The sequence below is a fragment of the Siphateles boraxobius genome, unplaced genomic scaffold, assembly GCF_051911475.1.
Source record: "Siphateles boraxobius isolate OS27281-9 unplaced genomic scaffold, OSU_SipBor_1 114, whole genome shotgun sequence".
NCBI lineage: Eukaryota > Metazoa > Chordata > Actinopteri > Cypriniformes > Leuciscidae > Siphateles > Siphateles boraxobius.
In genome coordinates, this window is record NW_027508716.1 from 27,100 (window position 1) to 45,000 (window position 17,901).

General features: G+C 43.4%; 1 protein-coding gene across 4 annotated transcripts in view; it reads left to right on the top strand.

Annotated features, from left to right (window-relative positions):
- Nucleotides 1–17,901, top strand: part of cpxm2 (carboxypeptidase X (M14 family), member 2) — an 81,430-nt gene that overhangs the window by 16,725 nt on the left and 46,804 nt on the right. For 3 of the 4 annotated variants that reach the window (XM_077199701.1, XM_077199691.1, XM_077199746.1), the window contains 8 exons: nt 8,650–8,730; nt 13,482–13,591; nt 14,575–14,714; nt 15,702–15,786; nt 15,884–16,034; nt 16,975–17,063; nt 17,311–17,434; nt 17,512–17,708. In XM_077199701.1, coding sequence (XP_077055816.1) covers nt 8,650–8,730; nt 13,482–13,591; nt 14,575–14,714; nt 15,702–15,786; nt 15,884–16,034; nt 16,975–17,063; nt 17,311–17,434; nt 17,512–17,708 — 977 coding nt within the window. The remainder of the gene's footprint in view (nt 1–8,649; nt 8,731–13,481; nt 13,592–14,574; nt 14,715–15,701; nt 15,787–15,883; nt 16,035–16,974; nt 17,064–17,310; nt 17,435–17,511; nt 17,709–17,901) is intronic. The other variant, XM_077199710.1, reaches the window with a different exon arrangement.

Genomic DNA, 17,901 nt, shown 5'->3' on the forward strand with positions numbered 1-17,901 from the left:
GTTCTTCTGTTCTTCTGTTCTTCTATTCTCCTGTTCTTCTGTTCTCCTGTTCTCCTGTTCTTCTTTTCTTCTGTTCTCCTGTTCTTCTGTTCTTCTATTCTCCTGTTCTCCTGTTCTTCTGTTCTCCTGTTCTTCTTTTCTTCTGTTCTCCTGTTCTCCTGTTCTTCTGTTCTCCTGTTCTTCTATTCTCCTGTTCTTCTGTTCTCCTGTTCTCCTGTTCTTCTTTTCTTCTGTTCTCCTGTTCTTCTGTTCTTCTATTCTCCTGTTCTTCTGTTCTCCTGTTCTCCTGTTCTTCTGTTCTCCTGTTCTTCTGTTCTTCTATTCTCCTGTTCTTCTGTTCTCCTGTTCTTCTGTTCTTCTGTTCTTCTATTCTCCTGTTCTTCTTTTCTTATGTTCTCCTGTTCTTCTGTTCTCCTGTTCTTCTATTCTCCTGTTCTTCTTTTCTTCTATTCTCCTGTTCTTCGGTTCTCCTGTTCTCCTGTTCTTCTGTTCTTCTATTCTCCTGTTCTTCTGTTCTTCTGTTCTTCTATTCTCCTGCTCTTCTGTTCTCCTGTTCTCCTGTTCTTCTTTTCTTCTGTTCTCCTGTTCTCCTGTTCTCCTGTTCTTCTGTTCTCCTGTTCTTCTGTTCTTCTGTTCTTCTTTTCTTATGTTCTCCTGTTCTCCTGTTCTTCTGTTCTTCTATTCTCCTGTTCTTCTTTTCTTCTATTCTCCTGTTCTTTGGTTCTCCTTTTCTCCTGTTCTTCTTTTCTTCTGTTCTCCTGTTCTCCTGTTCTTCTGTTCTCCTGTTCTTCTGTTTTTCTGTTCTTCTGTTGTCCTGTTCTTCTATTCTGCTGTTCTTCTGTTCTTCTGTTCTTCTGTTCTTCTGTTCTTCTGTTCTTCTGTTCTTCTGTTCTTCTGTTCTCCTGTTCTCATGTTCTCCTGTTCTTCTTTTCTTCTATTCTCCTGTTCTTCTATTCTCCTGTTCTTCTTTTCTTCTATTCTCCTGTTCTTCTATTCTCCTGTTCTCCTGTTCTTCGGTTCTCCTTTTCTCCTGTTCTTCTTTTCTTCTGTTCTCATGTTCCCCTGTTCTTCTATTCTCCTGTTCTCATGTTCCCCTGTTCTTCTTTTCTTCTGTTCTCATGTTCCCCTGTTCTTCTTTTCTTCTGTTCTCATGTTCCCCTGTTCTTCTTTTCTTCTGTTCTCATGTTCTCCTGTTCTTCTGTTCTCCTGTTCTCCTGTTCTTCTGTTCTTCTGTTCTACTGTTCTCCTGTTCTTCTGTTCTCCTGTTCTTCTGTTCTCCTGTTCTCCTGTTCTTCTGTTCTTCTGTTCTCCTGTTCTCCTGTTCTTCTGTTCTTCTATTCTCCTGTTCTTCTGTTCTTCTGTTCTTCTATTCTCCTGTTCTCCTGTTCTCCTGTTCTCCTGTTCTCCTGTTCTTCTGTTCTCCTGTTCTTCTGTTCTCCTGTTCTTCTGTTCTCCTGTTCTCCTGTTCTTCTGTTCTTCTGTTCTCCTGTTCTCCTGTTCTTCTGTTCTCCTGTTCTTCTGTTCTCCTGTTCTCCTGTTCTTCTGTTCTTCTGTTCTCCTGTTCTCCTGTTCTTCTGTTCTTCTATTCTCCTGTTCTTCTGTTCTTCTGTTCTTCTATTCTCCTGTTCTCCTGTTCTCCTGTTCTTCTGTTCTCCTGTTCTTCTGTTCTTCTGTTCTCCTGTTCTCCTGTTCTTCTGTTCTTCTATTCTCCTGTTCTCCTGTTCTCCTGTTCTTCTGTTCTTCTGTTCTCCTGTTCTCCTGTTCTCCTGTTCTTCTGTTCTTCTATTCTCCTGTTCTCCTGTTCTCCTGTTCTTCTGTTCTTCTGTTCTCCTGTTCTTCTGTTCTCCTGTTCTTCTGTTCTTCTGTTCTCCTGTTCTCCTGTTCTTCTGTTCTTCTATTCTCCTGTTCTTCTGTTCTCCTGTTCTTCTGTTCTCCTGTTCTCCTGTTCTTCTGTTCTTCTGTTCTCCTGTTCTCCTGTTCTTCTGTTCTTCTATTCTCCTGTTCTTCTGTTCTTCTGTTCTTCTATTCTCCTGTTCTCCTGTTCTCCTGTTCTTCTGTTCTCCTGTTCTTCTGTTCTCCTGTTCTTCTGTTCTCCTGTTCTCCTGTTCTTCTGTTCTCCTGTTCTCCTGTTCTCCTGTTCTCCTGTTCTTCTGTTCTTCTGTTCTCCTGTTCTCCTGTTCTCCTGTTCTTCTGTTCTCCTGTTCTCCTGTTCTTCTATTCTCCTGTTCTCCTGTTCTTCTGTTCTCCTGTTCTCCTGTTCTTCTGTTCTCCTGTTCTCCTGTTCTTCTGTTCTTCTATTCTCCTGTTCTTCTGTTCTCCTGTTCTTCTGTTCTCCTGTTCTCCTGTTCTCCTGTTCTTCTATTCTCCTGTTCTTCTGTTCTCCTGTTCTTCTGTTCTTCTGTTCTCCTGTTCTCCTGTTCTTCTGTTCTTCTATTCTCCTGTTCTTCTGTTCTTCTGTTCTTCTATTCTCCTGTTCTCCTGTTCTTCTGTTCTTCTGTTCTCCTGTTCTCCTGTTCTCCTGTTCTCCTGTTCTTCTATTCTCCTGTTCTTCTGTTCTTCTGTTCTTCTATTCTCCTGTTCTCCTGTTCTTCTGTTCTTCTGTTCTCCTGTTCTTCTGTTCTCCTGTTCTCCTGTTCTTCTGTTTTCCTGTTCTCCTGTTCTTCTGTTCTTCTATTCTCCTGTTCTTCTGTTCTTCTATTCTCCTGTTCTTCTATTCTCCTGTTCTCCTGTTCTTCTGTTCTTCTGTTCTCCTGTTCTTCTGTTCTCCTGTTCTTCTGTTCTCCTGTTCTTCTGTTCTTCTGTTCTCCTGTTCTTCTGTTCTCCTGTTCTTCTGTTCTTCTATTCTCCTGTTCTTCTGTTCTTCTGTTCTTCTATTCTCCTGTTCTTCTGTTCTCCTATTCTCCTGTTCTTCTGTTCTTCTGTTCTCCTGTTCTTCTTTTCTTCTGTTCTTCTGTTCTTCTGTTCTTCTGTTCTTCTGTTCTTCTGTTCTCCTGTTCTCCTGTTCTCCTGTTCTTCTGTTCTCCTGTTCTCCTGTTCTTCTATTCTCTTGTTCTCCTGTTCTTCTGTTCTCCTGTTCTCCTGTTCTTCTGTTCTCCTGTTCTTCTGTTCTCCTGTTCTTCTGTTCTTCTGTTCTCCTGTTCTCCTGTTCTTCTGTTCTTCTATTCTCCTGTTCTTCTGTTCTTCTGTTCTCCTGTTCTTCTGTTCTCCTGTTCTTCTGTTCTTCTGTTCTTCTGTTCTCCTGTTCTTCTGTTCTCCTGTTCTTCTGTTCTCCTGTTCTTCTGTTCTTCTGTTCTCCTGTTCTTCTGTTCTCCTGTTCTTCTGTTCTTCTATTCTCCTGTTCTTCTGTTCTTCTGTTCTTCTATTCTCCTGTTCTTCTGTTCTCCTATTCTCCTGTTCTTCTGTTCTTCTGTTCTCCTGTTCTTCTTTTCTTCTGTTCTTCTGTTCTTCTGTTCTTCTGTTCTTCTGTTCTTCTGTTCTCCTGTTCTCCTGTTCTCCTGTTCTTCTGTTCTCCTGTTCTCCTGTTCTTCTATTCTCTTGTTCTCCTGTTCTTCTGTTCTCCTGTTCTCCTGTTCTTCTGTTCTTCTGTTCTCCTGTTCTTCTGTTCTTCTGTTCTCCTGTTCTCCTGTTCTCCTGTTCTTCTATTCTCCTGTTCTCCTGTTCTTCTGTTCTCCTGTTCTCCTGTTCTCCTGTTCTCCTGTTCTCCTGTTCTCCTGTTCTCCTGTTCTTCTATTCTCCTGTTCTCCTGTTCTCCTGTTCTTCTGTTCTCCTGTTCTTCTATTCTCCTGTTCTCCTGTTCTCCTGTTCTCCTGTTCTTCTATTCTCCTGTTCTCCTGTTCTCCTGTTCTTCTGTTCTCCTGTTCTTCTATTCTCCTGTTCTCCTGTTCTCCTGTTCTCCTGTTCTTCTGTTCTCCTGTTCTTCTATTCTCCTGTTCTTCTGTTCTTCTGTTCTTCTGTTCTTTTGTTCTCATGTTCTTCTGTTCTTCTGTTCTCCTGTTCTCCTGTTCTCCTGTTCTCCTGTTCTTCTGTTCTCCTGTTCTCCTGTTCTCCTGTTCTCCTGTTCTCCTGTTCTTCTATTCTCCTGTTCTCCTGTTCTCCTGTTCTTCTGTTCTTCTGTTCTTCTATTCTCCTGTTCTCCTGTTCTCCTGTTCTCCTGTTCTTCTATTCTCCTGTTCTCCTGTTCTTCTGTTCTCCTGTTCTCCTGTTCTTCTGTTCTTCTATTCTCCTGTTCTTCTGTTCTTCTGTTCTTCTATTCTCCTGTTCTTCTGTTCTTCTGTTCTCCTGTTCTCCTGTTCTTCTGTTCTTCTATTCTCCTGTTCTTCTGTTCTTCTGTTCTTCTATTCTCCTGTTCTCCTGTTCTTCTGTTCTTCTGTTCTCCTGTTCTCCTGTTCTCCTGTTCTCCTGTTCTTCTATTCTCCTGTTCTCCTGTTCTCCTGTTCTCCTGTTCTTCTGTTCTCCTGTTCTTCTATTCTCCTGTTCTTCTGTTCTCCTGTTCTCCTATTCTTCTTTTCTTCTGTTCTTCTGTTCTTCTGTTCTTCTATTCTCCTGTTCTTCTGTTCTCCTGTTCTTCTGTTCTCCTGTTCTTCTGTTCTTCTGTTCTTCTTTTCTTCTGTTCTCCTGTTCTCCTGTTCTCCTGTTCTTCTGTTCTTCTATTCTCCTGTTCTTCTGTTCTCCTGTTCTCCTGTTCTTCTGTTCTTCTGTTCTTCTTTTCTTCTGTTCTCCTGTTCTTCTGTTCTTCTGTTCTCCTGTTCTTCTGTTCTCCTGTTCTTCTGTTCTCCTGTTCTTCTGTTCTTCTGTTCTTCTATTCTTCTGTTCTCCTGTTCTTCTGGTCTTCTATTCTCCTGTTCTTATGTTCTCCTGTTCTCCTGTTCTTCTGTTCTCCTGTTCTTCTGTTCTTCTTTTCTCCTGTTCTTCTGTTCTTCTTTTCTTCTGTTCTCCTGTTCTCCTGTTCTTCTGTTCTCCTGTTCTTCTGTTCTTCTGTTCTTCTTTTCTTATGTTCTCCTGTTCTCCTGTTCTTCTGTTCTTCTTTTCTTCTGTTCTTCTGTTCTTCTATTCTCCTGTTCTTCTGTTCTTCTGTTCTTCTATTCTCCTGTTCTTCTGTTCTCCTGTTCTCCTGTTCTTCTTTTCTTCTGTTCTCCTGTTCTTCTGTTCTTCTATTCTCCTGTTCTCCTGTTCTTCTGTTCTCCTGTTCTTCTTTTCTTCTGTTCTCCTGTTCTCCTGTTCTTCTGTTCTCCTGTTCTTCTATTCTCCTGTTCTTCTGTTCTCCTGTTCTCCTGTTCTTCTTTTCTTCTGTTCTCCTGTTCTTCTGTTCTTCTATTCTCCTTTTCTTCTGTTCTCCTGTTCTCCTGTTCTTCTTTTCTTCTGTTCTCCTGTTCTTCTGTTCTTCTATTCTCCTGTTCTTCTGTTCTCCTGTTCTCCTGTTCTTCTGTTCTCCTGTTCTTCTGTTCTTCTATTCTCCTGTTCTTCTGTTCTCCTGTTCTTCTGTTCTTCTGTTCTTCTATTCTCCTGTTCTTCTTTTCTTATGTTCTCCTGTTCTTCTGTTCTCCTGTTCTTCTATTCTCCTGTTCTTCTTTTCTTCTATTCTCCTGTTCTTCGGTTCTCCTGTTCTCCTGTTCTTCTGTTCTTCTATTCTCCTGTTCTTCTGTTCTTCTGTTCTTCTATTCTCCTGTTCTTCTGTTCTCCTGTTCTCCTGTTCTTCTTTTCTTCTGTTCTCCTGTTCTTCTGTTCTCCTGTTCTTCTGTTCTTCTTTTCTCCTGTTCTTCTGTTCTTCTTTTCTTCTGTTCTCCTGTTCTCCTGTTCTTCTGTTCTCCTGTTCTTCTGTTCTTCTGTTCTTCTTTTCTTATGTTCTCCTGTTCTCCTGTTCTTCTGTTCTTCTATTCTCCTGTTCTTCTTTTCTTCTATTCTCCTGTTCTTTGGTTCTCCTTTTCTCCTGTTCTTCTTTTCTTCTGTTCTCCTGTTCTCCTGTTCTTCTGTTCTCCTGTTCTTTTGTTTTTCTGTTCTTCTGTTGTCCTGTTCTTCTATTCTCCTGTTCTTCTGTTCTTCTGTTCTTCTGTTCTCCTGTTCTCATGTTCTCCTGTTCTTCTTTTCTTCTATTCTCCTGTTCTTCTATTCTCCTGTTCTTCTTTTCTTCTATTCTCCTGTTCTTCTATTCTCCTGTTCTCCTGTTCTTCGGTTCTCCTTTTCTCCTGTTCTTCTTTTCTTCTGTTCTCATGTTCCCCTGTTCTTCTATTCTCCTGTTCTCATGTTCCCCTGTTCTTCTTTTCTTCTGTTCTCATGTTCCCCTGTTCTTCTTTTCTTCTGTTCTCATGTTCCCCTGTTCTTCTTTTCTTCTGTTCTCATGTTCTTCTTTTCTTCTGTTCTCATGTTCTTCTTTTCTTCTGTTCTCCTGTTCTTCTTTTCTTCTGTTCTCATGTTCCCCTGTTCTTCTATTCTCCTGTTCTCATGTTCTCCTGTTCTTCTTTTCTTCTATTCTCCTGTTCTTCTATTCTCCTGTTCTTCTTTTCTTCTATTCTCCTGTTCTTCTATTCTCCTGTTCTCCTGTTCTTCGGTTCTCCTTTTCTCCTGTTCTTCTTTTCTTCTATTCTCCTGTTCTTCTATTCTCCTGTTCTTCTGTTCTTCTATTCTCCTGTTCTCCTGTTCTCCTGTTCTTCTGTTCTCCTGTTCTCCTGTTCTCCTGTTCTTCTGTTCTCCTGTTCTTCTGTTCTCCTGTTCTTCTGTTCTTCTATTCTCCTGTTCTCCTGTTCTCCTGTTCTTCTGTTCTCCTGTTCTCCTGTTCTTCTGTTCTCCTGTTCTTCTGTTCTCCTGTTCTTCTATTCTCCTGCTCTCCTGTTCTCCTGTTCTTCTGTTCTCCTGTTCTTCTGTTCTCCTGTTCTCCTGTTCTTCTATTCTCCTGTTCTCCTGTTCTCCTGTTCTCCTGTTCTTCTATTCTCCTGTTCTTCTATTCTCCTGTTCTTCTGTTCTCCTGTTCTTCTGTTCTCCTGTTCTCCTGTTCTTCTATTCTCCTGTTCTCCTGTTCTCCTGTTCTCCTGTTCTTCTATTCTCCTGTTCTTCTGTTCTTCTATTCTCCTGTTCTCCTGTTCTCCTGTTCTTCTGTTCTCCTGTTCTCCTGTTCTCCTGTTCTTCTGTTCTCCTGTTCTTCTGTTCTCCTGTTCTTCTGTTCTTCTATTCTCCTGTTCTCCTGTTCTCCTGTTCTTCTGTTCTCCTGTTCTCCTGTTCTTCTGTTCTCCTGTTCTTCTGTTCTCCTGTTCTTCTATTCTCCTGTTCTCATGTTCTCCTGTTCTTCTTTTCTTCTATTCTCCTGTTCTTCTATTCTCCTGTTCTTCTTTTCTTCTATTCTCCTGTTCTTCTATTCTCCTGTTCTCCTGTTCTTCGGTTCTCCTTTTCTCCTGTTCTTCTTTTCTTCTGTTCTCATGTTCCCCTGTTCTTCTATTCTCCTGTTCTCATGTTCCCCTGTTCTTCTTTTCTTCTGTTCTCATGTTCCCCTGTTCTTCTTTTCTTCTGTTCTCATGTTCCCCTGTTCTTCTTTTCTTCTGTTCTCATGTTCTTCTTTTCTTCTGTTCTCATGTTCTTCTTTTCTTCTGTTCTCCTGTTCTTCTTTTCTTCTGTTCTCATGTTCCCCTGTTCTTCTATTCTCCTGTTCTCATGTTCTCCTGTTCTTCTTTTCTTCTATTCTCCTGTTCTTCTATTCTCCTGTTCTTCTTTTCTTCTATTCTCCTGTTCTTCTATTCTCCTGTTCTCCTGTTCTTCGGTTCTCCTTTTCTCCTGTTCTTCTTTTCTTCTATTCTCCTGTTCTTCTATTCTCCTGTTCTTCTGTTCTTCTATTCTCCTGTTCTCCTGTTCTCCTGTTCTTCTGTTCTCCTGTTCTCCTGTTCTCCTGTTCTTCTGTTCTCCTGTTCTTCTGTTCTCCTGTTCTTCTGTTCTTCTATTCTCCTGTTCTCCTGTTCTCCTGTTCTTCTGTTCTCCTGTTCTCCTGTTCTTCTGTTCTCCTGTTCTTCTGTTCTCCTGTTCTTCTATTCTCCTGCTCTCCTGTTCTCCTGTTCTTCTGTTCTCCTGTTCTTCTGTTCTCCTGTTCTCCTGTTCTTCTATTCTCCTGTTCTCCTGTTCTCCTGTTCTCCTGTTCTTCTATTCTCCTGTTCTTCTATTCTCCTGTTCTTCTGTTCTCCTGTTCTTCTGTTCTCCTGTTCTCCTGTTCTTCTATTCTCCTGTTCTCCTGTTCTCCTGTTCTCCTGTTCTTCTATTCTCCTGTTCTTCTGTTCTTCTATTCTCCTGTTCTCCTGTTCTCCTGTTCTTCTGTTCTCCTGTTCTCCTGTTCTCCTGTTCTTCTGTTCTCCTGTTCTTCTGTTCTCCTGTTCTTCTGTTCTTCTATTCTCCTGTTCTCCTGTTCTCCTGTTCTTCTGTTCTCCTGTTCTCCTGTTCTTCTGTTCTCCTGTTCTTCTGTTCTCCTGTTCTTCTATTCTCCTGCTCTCCTGTTCTCCTGTTCTTCTGTTCTCCTGTTCTTCTGTTCTCCTGTTCTCCTGTTCTTCTATTCTCCTGTTCTCCTGTTCTCCTGTTCTCCTGTTCTCCTGTTCTCCTGTTCTTCTATTCTCCTGTTCTTCTATTCTCCTGTTCTCCTGTTCTCCTGTTCTTCTGATCAAGCTTGTGTCTCGTTCACAGTGAAAGCTGCACACACAACGAGTGAGAAGAAGAAAGCGGCCTCTGGCGTCAGCGACGGTTCGTTCTCTTCACAGCGAGTCGGTGAGTCGATTCACTCAGTGACTCATTGGTTATTGAACCGCAAACGAACACGATTTGCGTGAGACAATATTTTTACCACAGTAATAGACCCCAACCCAGCGACAGCTTTATTTTACACTCACAGCTTCAGAGATAGATAATATTGCACTCTACACACTGTTGGCTAGACGACTTATAATAATTTATCGGAAGCATCTCCTCCGTCAGTGGGTTTTAGCCCTTAAACTTTGAAAGATTCAATTTCGAGTTAGAATGAAACCCAATCTTTTTTTTTAAATCTTAGAGTCCATTTTTAGATTGCTTTAAGGAGCCAAGCTCTGGATAAAACAGTTTTTTTTCTTCTTCTTTTTTTCTGGTTCATTTAGTTGTTTATAAATACAGTCAAACCTAAATGTATTCACACACATTCAACATTTCTCACATTATCACAGTTTATTCACTATAGCTTAGAAAATGGTGATAAAATATGAGCAGAGTTATATATAAGAACTCAGTTAATATTTGCCTGGTTTTGTCCGTCCTTCTGTTAGACTCTCACACATGAATTATGTTGAATATCTGTCAGCTGTTAAATTTAACTGCACAATTAGATAATACCAGTTTAGCTCAACCAGTTACCAAGCAATGCTTCATGTTGTTCAGTCTGTGGTGTAAAAAGGTGCATTAGTTATTAAAGAAAAAACACTTCAGCAAAACATGATCAGCTCAAAGTGTCCGAATAATTATTGGTCACAATTTTTATAAATTTTACTGGTAGTCACTGTATGAAGAAATTTTGGGTATAATATGTCTCAGTGTACTTTATTTTGCTCTCTTCACTTACATAATGAAGTTATGAACTTTTATGAACATAAAAAATTTTTTTTTCCAAAATTATGTCTGGTGTCTGGTTTGAGTGTATATGCATTACTGTGATTATGTTCATTTGTATATGAGCATTTAATTCTGAAAGAGACACTGATGCTCTCGCCTGTAAGTGTGTTTCTTGTTGGAAAGTCTCTTTGGGTGATTAATGTGTTTCTCTAACTGCGTTTGCGTGTCTTTGATTCCTGACGGAACAGGAACGGCTGTGTTTGATTCAGGCCAAGAGCAGTGTGTGTGTGTGTGTGTGTGTGTGTATTGTAATGAGAGGATCTCAGATCTGCGGCTGCGCAGACGTGAGTCGTAATGAGAGGATCTCAGATCTGCGGCTGCGCAGACGTGTGTGTCGTAATGAGAAGATCTCAGATCTGCGGCTGCGCAGATGTGTGTGTCGTAATGAGAGGATCTCAGATCTCCGTCTGTGCAGACGTGTGTGTCGTAACGAGAGGATCTCAGATCTGCGGCTGCGCAGACGTGTGTGTCGTAATGAGAAGATCTCAGATCTCCGTCTGTGCAGACGTGTGTGTCCTAATGAGAGGATCTCAGATCTCCGTCTGTGCAGACGTGTGTGTCGTAATGAGAGGATCTCAGATCTGCGGCTGCGCAGACGTGTGTCTCGTAATGAAAGGATCTCAGATCTGCGGCTGCGCAGACGTGTGTGTCTTAATGAGAGGATCTCAGATCTCCGTCTGTGCAGACGTGTGTGTCTTAATGAGAGGATCTCAGATCTGCGGCTGCGCAGACGTGTGTGTCGTAATGAGAGGATCTCAGATCTCCGTCTGCGCAGACGTGTGTGTCGTAATGAGAGGATCTCAGATCTCCGTCTGTGCAGACGTGTGTGTCGTAATGAGAGGATCTCAGATCTCCGTCTGTGCAGACGTGTGTGTCGTAATGAGAGGATCTCAGATCTGCGGCTGCGCAGACGTGTGTCTCGTAATGAAAGGATCTCAGATCTGCGGCTGCGCAGACGTGTGTGTCTTAATGAGAGGATCTCAGATCTCCGTCTGTGCAGACGTGTGTGTCGTAATGAGAGGATCTCAGATCTGCGGCTGCGCAGACGTGTGTGTCGTAATGAGAGGATCTCAGATCTCCGTCTGCGCAGACGTGTGTGTCGTAATGAGAGGATCTCAGATCTCCATCTGCGCAGACGCGTGTGTCGTAATGAGAGGATCTCAGATCTGCGTCTGCGCAGACGTGTGTCGTAATGAGAGGATCTCAGATCTCCGTCTGTGCAGACGTGTGTGTCGTAATGAGAGGATCTCAGATCTCCGTCTGTGCAGACGTGTGTGTCGTAATGAGAGGATCTCAGATCTGCGGCTGCGCAGACGTGTGTCTCGTAATGAAAGGATCTCAGATCTGCGGCTGCGCAGACGTGTGTGTCTTAATGAGAGGATCTCAGATCTCCGTCTGTGCAGACGTGTGTGTCGTAATGAGAGGATCTCAGATCTGCGGCTGCGCAGACGTGTGTGTCGTAATGAGAGGATCTCAGATCTCCGTCTGCGCAGACGTGTGTGTCGTAATGAGAGGATCTCAGATCTCCATCTGCGCAGACGCGTGTGTCGTAATGAGAGGATCTCAGATCTGCGTCTGCGCAGATGTGTGTGTCGTAATGAGAGGATCTCAGATCTCCGTCTGTGCAGACGTGTGTGTCGTAATGAGAGGATCTCAGATCTGCGGCTGCGCAGACGTGTGTCTCGTAATGAAAGGATCTCAGATCTCCGTCTGTGCAGACGTGTGTGTCGTAATGAGAGGATCTCAGATCTCCGTCTGTGCAGACGTGTGTGTCGTAATGAGAGGATCTCAGATCTGCGGCTGCGCAGACGTGTGTCTCGTAATGAAAGGATCTCAGATCTGCGGCTGCGCAGACGTGTGTGTCTTAATGAGAGGATCTCAGATATGCGGCTGCGCAGACGTGTGTGTCGTAATGAGAGGATCTCAGATCTCCGTCTGCGCAGACGTGTGTGTCGTAATGAGAGGATCTCAGATCTCCATCTGCGCAGACGCGTGTGTCGTAATGAGAGGATCTCAGATCTGCGTCTGCGCAGACGTGTGTCGTAATGAGAGGATCTCAGATCTCCGTCTGTGCAGACGTGTGTGTCGTAATGAGAGGATCTCAGATCTCCGTCTGTGCAGACACGTGTGTCGTAATGAGAGGATCTCAGATCTCCGTCTGCGCAGACACGTGTGTCGTAATGAGAGGATCTCAGATCTGCGTCTGCGCAGACTCTCGACTGTTTTACGGGTTCATTCAGTGGCTCTTCTTGCTGATCGACTCTGATGGCTGGGTTGGTTCTTCTGCCGCTTGTGATATTTCATCATTCTCTGGATCATCTTCAATATATTACATCATGATTCAGTGGAGCGTGATGTTAGTGATGCCAAGCGTGCATTTCACACGCGGGTATTACAGCGTACAGTAGTGTGTGTCAGAGATCGGTTTAGTTTAGAGAGGTTTTCCAGTTAATGTCTGTCTTAGATGGAGATATGAGCATCTGTGGAACATTTGGAAAGTGTTTTATGTTTTATATGTCTTTCTGTATTATGTTTCAGATGTTCAGATAAGTTCATATTTTAATGGTAATGAAAATATTGGAATGGTTGCTGGATTACATATTGAATCAGGTTTATTTTGTCTTGAAATTTTGCCTCGCCAACAAATATGTATTTACAATGAAGCCAAAGTACAGCTGAACAAGAAGTACTTTATTTTAGATATATTCTCCAGCACGTCTTAATATAGTATGCAGTAAATCTTGAGTTTAGAATGATTATACTGAAGAACAAGACAGAAATGTTGACAGACAAGCTGCTGTGATTGGTCGATCGGTCCGATAGCCCCGCCCCAAATTCATGTCATTGGTCAATCAGTCGACATTTTCTGACTACATTAGCAGATATTTGTTCTTGTTTAACCCGGCTGTGTTACAGTCATTTTGACCCAGAGGGGATTTTTAATTATCTCAAAAATTCTAAAACTTGATGAATTTGTTCACACAAGTTATAACAACCTCCCAAAAAAATGTTACCACCCTGTTACTCTTGTGGTGTTCCGGGTCAAAAATGACCCATTTACAAAAAATTTTATGAATTTCTCATCATGCTGTTATTGCCAAACATTTCATTCAATCTTTTTGTCAGCTTGTTTCCTTTCAATTAGCTGAGGTTTTGTATTTGTCTTTGGATCTGAGCTCACGCTCCTCTGTTTTTCAGTTCCACAGATCAACACAAAACCTGTGCTAATTAACAGAAAACAAGCTGACAAAACGATTGAATGCAAAAACTGCATGATGAGAGATTTAATTAATTTAAAAGGTTGATTTTCAACACAGCACAAGGGTTATTCAAACTCACTTCATTTTCATCAGTTTATCAGACTTGTTATCGTATGCAATCGTGCAACTTCAGTAAATGTCTTGATTTAAGAATGTTTCATTTTTTTAACTGGAAAGTAAGATACCATTTTTTTGCAGTGCAAAACCTAGCTGAACATACAGATGAAGACACACTTCAGCATTACTCGAGTCTTCTTCATTTATACAGCGCTTTTAACAATATGGACTGTTTCACAGCATCTTTACAGTGATAATAGGAGATTACAGTAACAGAGATTGTTTAGGCTTTACAGCAGATCTAGAATAAAGTTATTGTCCAGATAAAGTTAGTTTTGATTGATTCACTTCCGTTGTAAAGATCATTAGTTATTAACTTAGCGGCCGCAAACACACACCGTTCTAACAGAAAACAGAAACTTTTAATGCGTTCTGGATGTTTATTTACACACAACAGTGTGTGGCGCTCGAGAACGCAAACTCTGAAAGCTTTGAAACTTTGAAAGTCATGATTGGCTGTTTAATGAAAGGTAGATCTCAGATTCTTCTCTTGTCTGACAGACTGTCCTCCGCTGGGTCTGGAGACGCTGAAGATCGACGACTTTCAGCTCCACGCGTCCAGCATGAGACACTACGGTCTGGGGCCGCACAGGGGCCGACTGAACATCCAGGTGTGTGTGTGTGTGTGTGTGTGTGTGAAATGTTGCCAGTGTCTCTGCTTTTCGTCTGTTGTTACTCAGATCTCAGACTCATTCGGCACAGTCTTTGCCTCATCTGGATCCACTTTGCACAGAATTTGCTCTTTGTTTTCCGCTGATCTTGATGAAAACAGAACGACAAACTAAAGAAGGAATGATCAGCTGGAAACTTCAGAGCGACAGCCGTGTGAAACTGACCCAGTTTCTGCTGAAATCCGCTGTGAGTCACAGAAGGCGTTACGCAGCCGCGCTCGAGTCCAGAACATTATGAAGGATCATTCCGACCCGCACGACCTCGGAGGATCCTTAAAAAGTTTACAAAGTGGCTTCACTCTCACTAAAAAATGGGTTAGTTTTCACTGTTATGCTGATGATACTCAGCTCTGTATTTCTTCAAGCCCTGATGACACTAACCAATCTAAAAAATGAACGGAATGCATAGCTGATATAAAAAACTGGATGACTAGTAATTTCCTACTAATTAATTCTGAAAAAACAGAGATTCTAATTATTGGACCAAAAACCTCAGCATGTAATAACCTAGAATACCGTCCAACAACCGACTCGTCGTCAGTTAAGAACCTGTGTGTGTGTGTGTGTGTGTGTTTGCTCTTTGATACCAATCTTTCATTTGAAAGTCACGCGTCTAGTATCTGTAAAACCGCATTTTTCCATCTTAAAAATATATCTAAATTACGTCATATGCTCTCAATGACAAATGCAGAACAACTAGTTCATGCGTTCATGACATCAAGGCTAGATTATTGTAATGCTCTACTGGGTGGTTGCCCTGCACGCTTAATAAACAAACTACAGCTGGTCCAAAACGCAGCCGCTAGAGTTCTTACCAGAACCAGGAAGTACGACCATATTAGCCCGGTTCTGTCAACAGCATAACTGCTGTCTCACTGCTGAGTTAAAAGTGTGTGTGTGTGTGTGTGTGTGTGTGTGTGTAGGGTGGTCTGCTAGAGGATGACCTGTATGATGGAGGCTGGTGTGCTGGAAGGATTGACCCGCTGCAGTGGTTTGAGGTCGACGCTCGCAGACTCATGAAGTTCACCGGGGTCGTCACTCAGGGGCGGAGCTCAGTCTGGTCGTGAGTACACAACACACACACACACACACACACACACAACTCTTTACTGTCGTCACTCAGGGGCGGAGCTCAGTCTGGTCGTGAGTACACAACACACTCACACACACACAACTCTTTACTGTCGTCACTCAGGGGCGGAGCTCAGTCTGGTCGTGAGTACACAACACACTCACACACACACAACTCTTACTGTCGTCACTCAGGGGCGGAGCTCAGTCTGGTCGTGAGTACACAACACACACACACACACACACACACACAACTCTTTACTGTCGTCACTCAAGGGGCGGAGCTCAGTCTGGTCGTGAGTACACAACACACACACACACACACACACAACTCTTTACTGTCGTCACTCAGGGGCGGAGCTCACTCTGGTCGTGAGTACACAACACACACACACAGACACACAAACACACACACACACAACTCTTGCTGTCGTCACTCAAGGGGCGGAGCTCAGTCTGGTCGTGAGTACACACACACACAACTCTTACTGTCGTCATTCAGGGGCGGAGCTCACTCTGGTCGTGAGTACACAACACCACAACTGATCCAGTGTAAGAGTACACAACGCAAGCTCATGGGTTTGCATGAACTGATCCAGTGAAAGCCTCGAATGCAATGCCAAATCTGTCAAATGCATATACAAAAATGTGAGATTATAATGCAATGTTCTAGTTTTGTGATGATGTGGTGTTGTTTGTGTCTCAGAGCACACACCTATATCATATAATATGTATCTTACTGTATAGAAATGACATAAAAATATGTTCTGATTCAACCTACGCTTCATGTGTCATTTGTGCAGTGAGAGATTCAACGAGGATCTGATCATAAACTCATCAGTGGCTGATTATCGTGTTTTGCTGATATATTGCTTGCTCTTCAGGCTTGACACTCTTCTAGCTGCACGAGTTGTGTTCTTCGCTCCAGATGTGATGCAGTGTGTGTGTGTGTGTGTGTATGTGTGTGTGTGTGTTGCAGGAGTGATTGGGTGAGCTCATATAAAGTTCTGTTTAGTAATGACTCTCACAGCTGGGTGACGTTGAAGAACGGCTCCAGAGATCTGGTGAGACACTGAACACACCCTTCACAAACATCAGCTGATATACACACACACACACACACAGCCGTAACTGTAACCCACTGTTTCTGCGCCTCAGTAGATTTTCACTGGGAATCGAGAGAAGGAGATTCCTGTCCTGAACACCTTCCCCAAACCTGTAGTCGCTCGTTACATTCGCATAAACCCTCGATCCTGGTTCCCCGGCGGCGGCATCTGCATGCGTGTGGAGATCCTGGGCTGCCCGATGCCAGGTGACACACACACTAGAAACACACACAAACACACACGCTAAACACACACACACACACACACTGTTATGGATTACATTATCCAGTTCCATCTATTGAAGATAAGAGTCACGCCGGTATGGAGATGAGTTTGTTGAGGATCATTTGAGGATGTGTGGATGAGGCCTTCACAGGGAGAGTTTAGCTGATACAAGCTCTGCTCTGATATGGCCCGGATCCGGCCGACTACATCATGCGTTGTGGTCGTGTCTAGGTGCAGGTCCACCATCTGATCTGGATACGGTCCGGATCCGGCTGACTACATCATGCGTTGTGGTCGTGTCTAGGTGCAGGTCCACCATCTGATCTGGATACGGTCCGGATCCGGCTGACTACATCTTGCGTTGTGGTCGTGTCTAAGCGCAGGTCCACCATCTGATCTGGATACGGTCCGGATCCGGCTGACTACATCTTGCGTTGTGGTCGTGTCTAAGCGCAGGTCCACCATCTGATCTGGATACGGGCCGGTTCCGAATGACTACATCATGCGTTGTGGTCGTGTCTAGGCGCAGGTCCACCATCTGATCTTGATACGGCCCGGATCCGGCTGACTACATCATGCGTTGTGGTCGTGTCCAGGCGCAGGTCCACCATCTGATCTGGATACGGCCCGGATCCGGCTGATTACAGTAAACCTCAGAATAAACAGAAAGCCTAACATTAGCGTGGATGCCATTCTTATGATGTAACGAGTACATCAGTGGTTATAGGAAGTGTTCTCTGTTCCGGCTGACCTGATCTATGCAACCTAATAATAACTAAACACACACACACTCTCACACACACACTCTCTCTCACACACACACACTCACACACTCAGCTCAAAAAAAAAGTTAGTGAATCCCTGATCCAGACGAGATCAAAGCTTTAATTCTTTCTCATGTATTTTTAATGCTTCTTTCAGATCCAAACAATTATTACTGGAGAAGAGATGAAGTGACGACGACTGACAACCTGGACTTCAGACACCACAGTTATAAAGAGATGAGACAGGTGTGAGGAAGAGCAGGTCACATGCTTCTGTCATGTAATAAAACACTTTTGTGTTTCTACATCAACACAAGAGTGTGTGTGTGTGTGTGTCTGTGTGTGTTCAGCTAATGAAGGTGGTGAACGAAAAGTGTGTGTGTCTGTGTGTGTTCAGCTAATGAAGGTGGTGAACGAAAAGTGTGTGTGTGTGTGTGTATGTGTTCAGCTGATGAAGGTGGTGAACGAAAAGGGTGTGTGTTTGTGTGTTTAGCTGATGAAGGTGGTGAACGAGAAGTGTCCGAACATCACGCGCATCTACAACATCGGCCGGAGCTTCAGCGGACAGAAGCTGTACGCCATCGAGATCTCGGACCGGCCCGGCGAGCACGAGCTGGGTTAGGTGCTGGAGACACAGGTGACGCAGGTGTGTGTGTGTGACGGGGGATCACAGCGTGTGTGTGTGTGTTCGCAGGCGAACCCGAGTTCCGCTACACGGCCGGTTCCCACGGTAACGAGGTCCTGGGCCGCGAGCTGCTGCTGCTGCTCATGCAGTTCATGTGTCTGGAGTATCTGAGCGGAAACACACGCGTACGCCACCTAGTGGAGGAGACGCGCATTCACCTGCTGCCTTCCATCAACCCCGACGGCTACGAGAAGGCCTTCGCAGCGGTAATCACACGCCGTTACATGCTCGCACTCTTCTGCTTTTATTTACACGCAGCTGATGCTAGAATATTAATATACACTCGCATTCTGAAGTCTCTTCTGCTCAACAAGAAAATACAGTAAAATAGTAATATTGTGAAATATTAGTTCAATTACAATTGCAAAATTAATTACAGAGACGATTATTCATGAAACA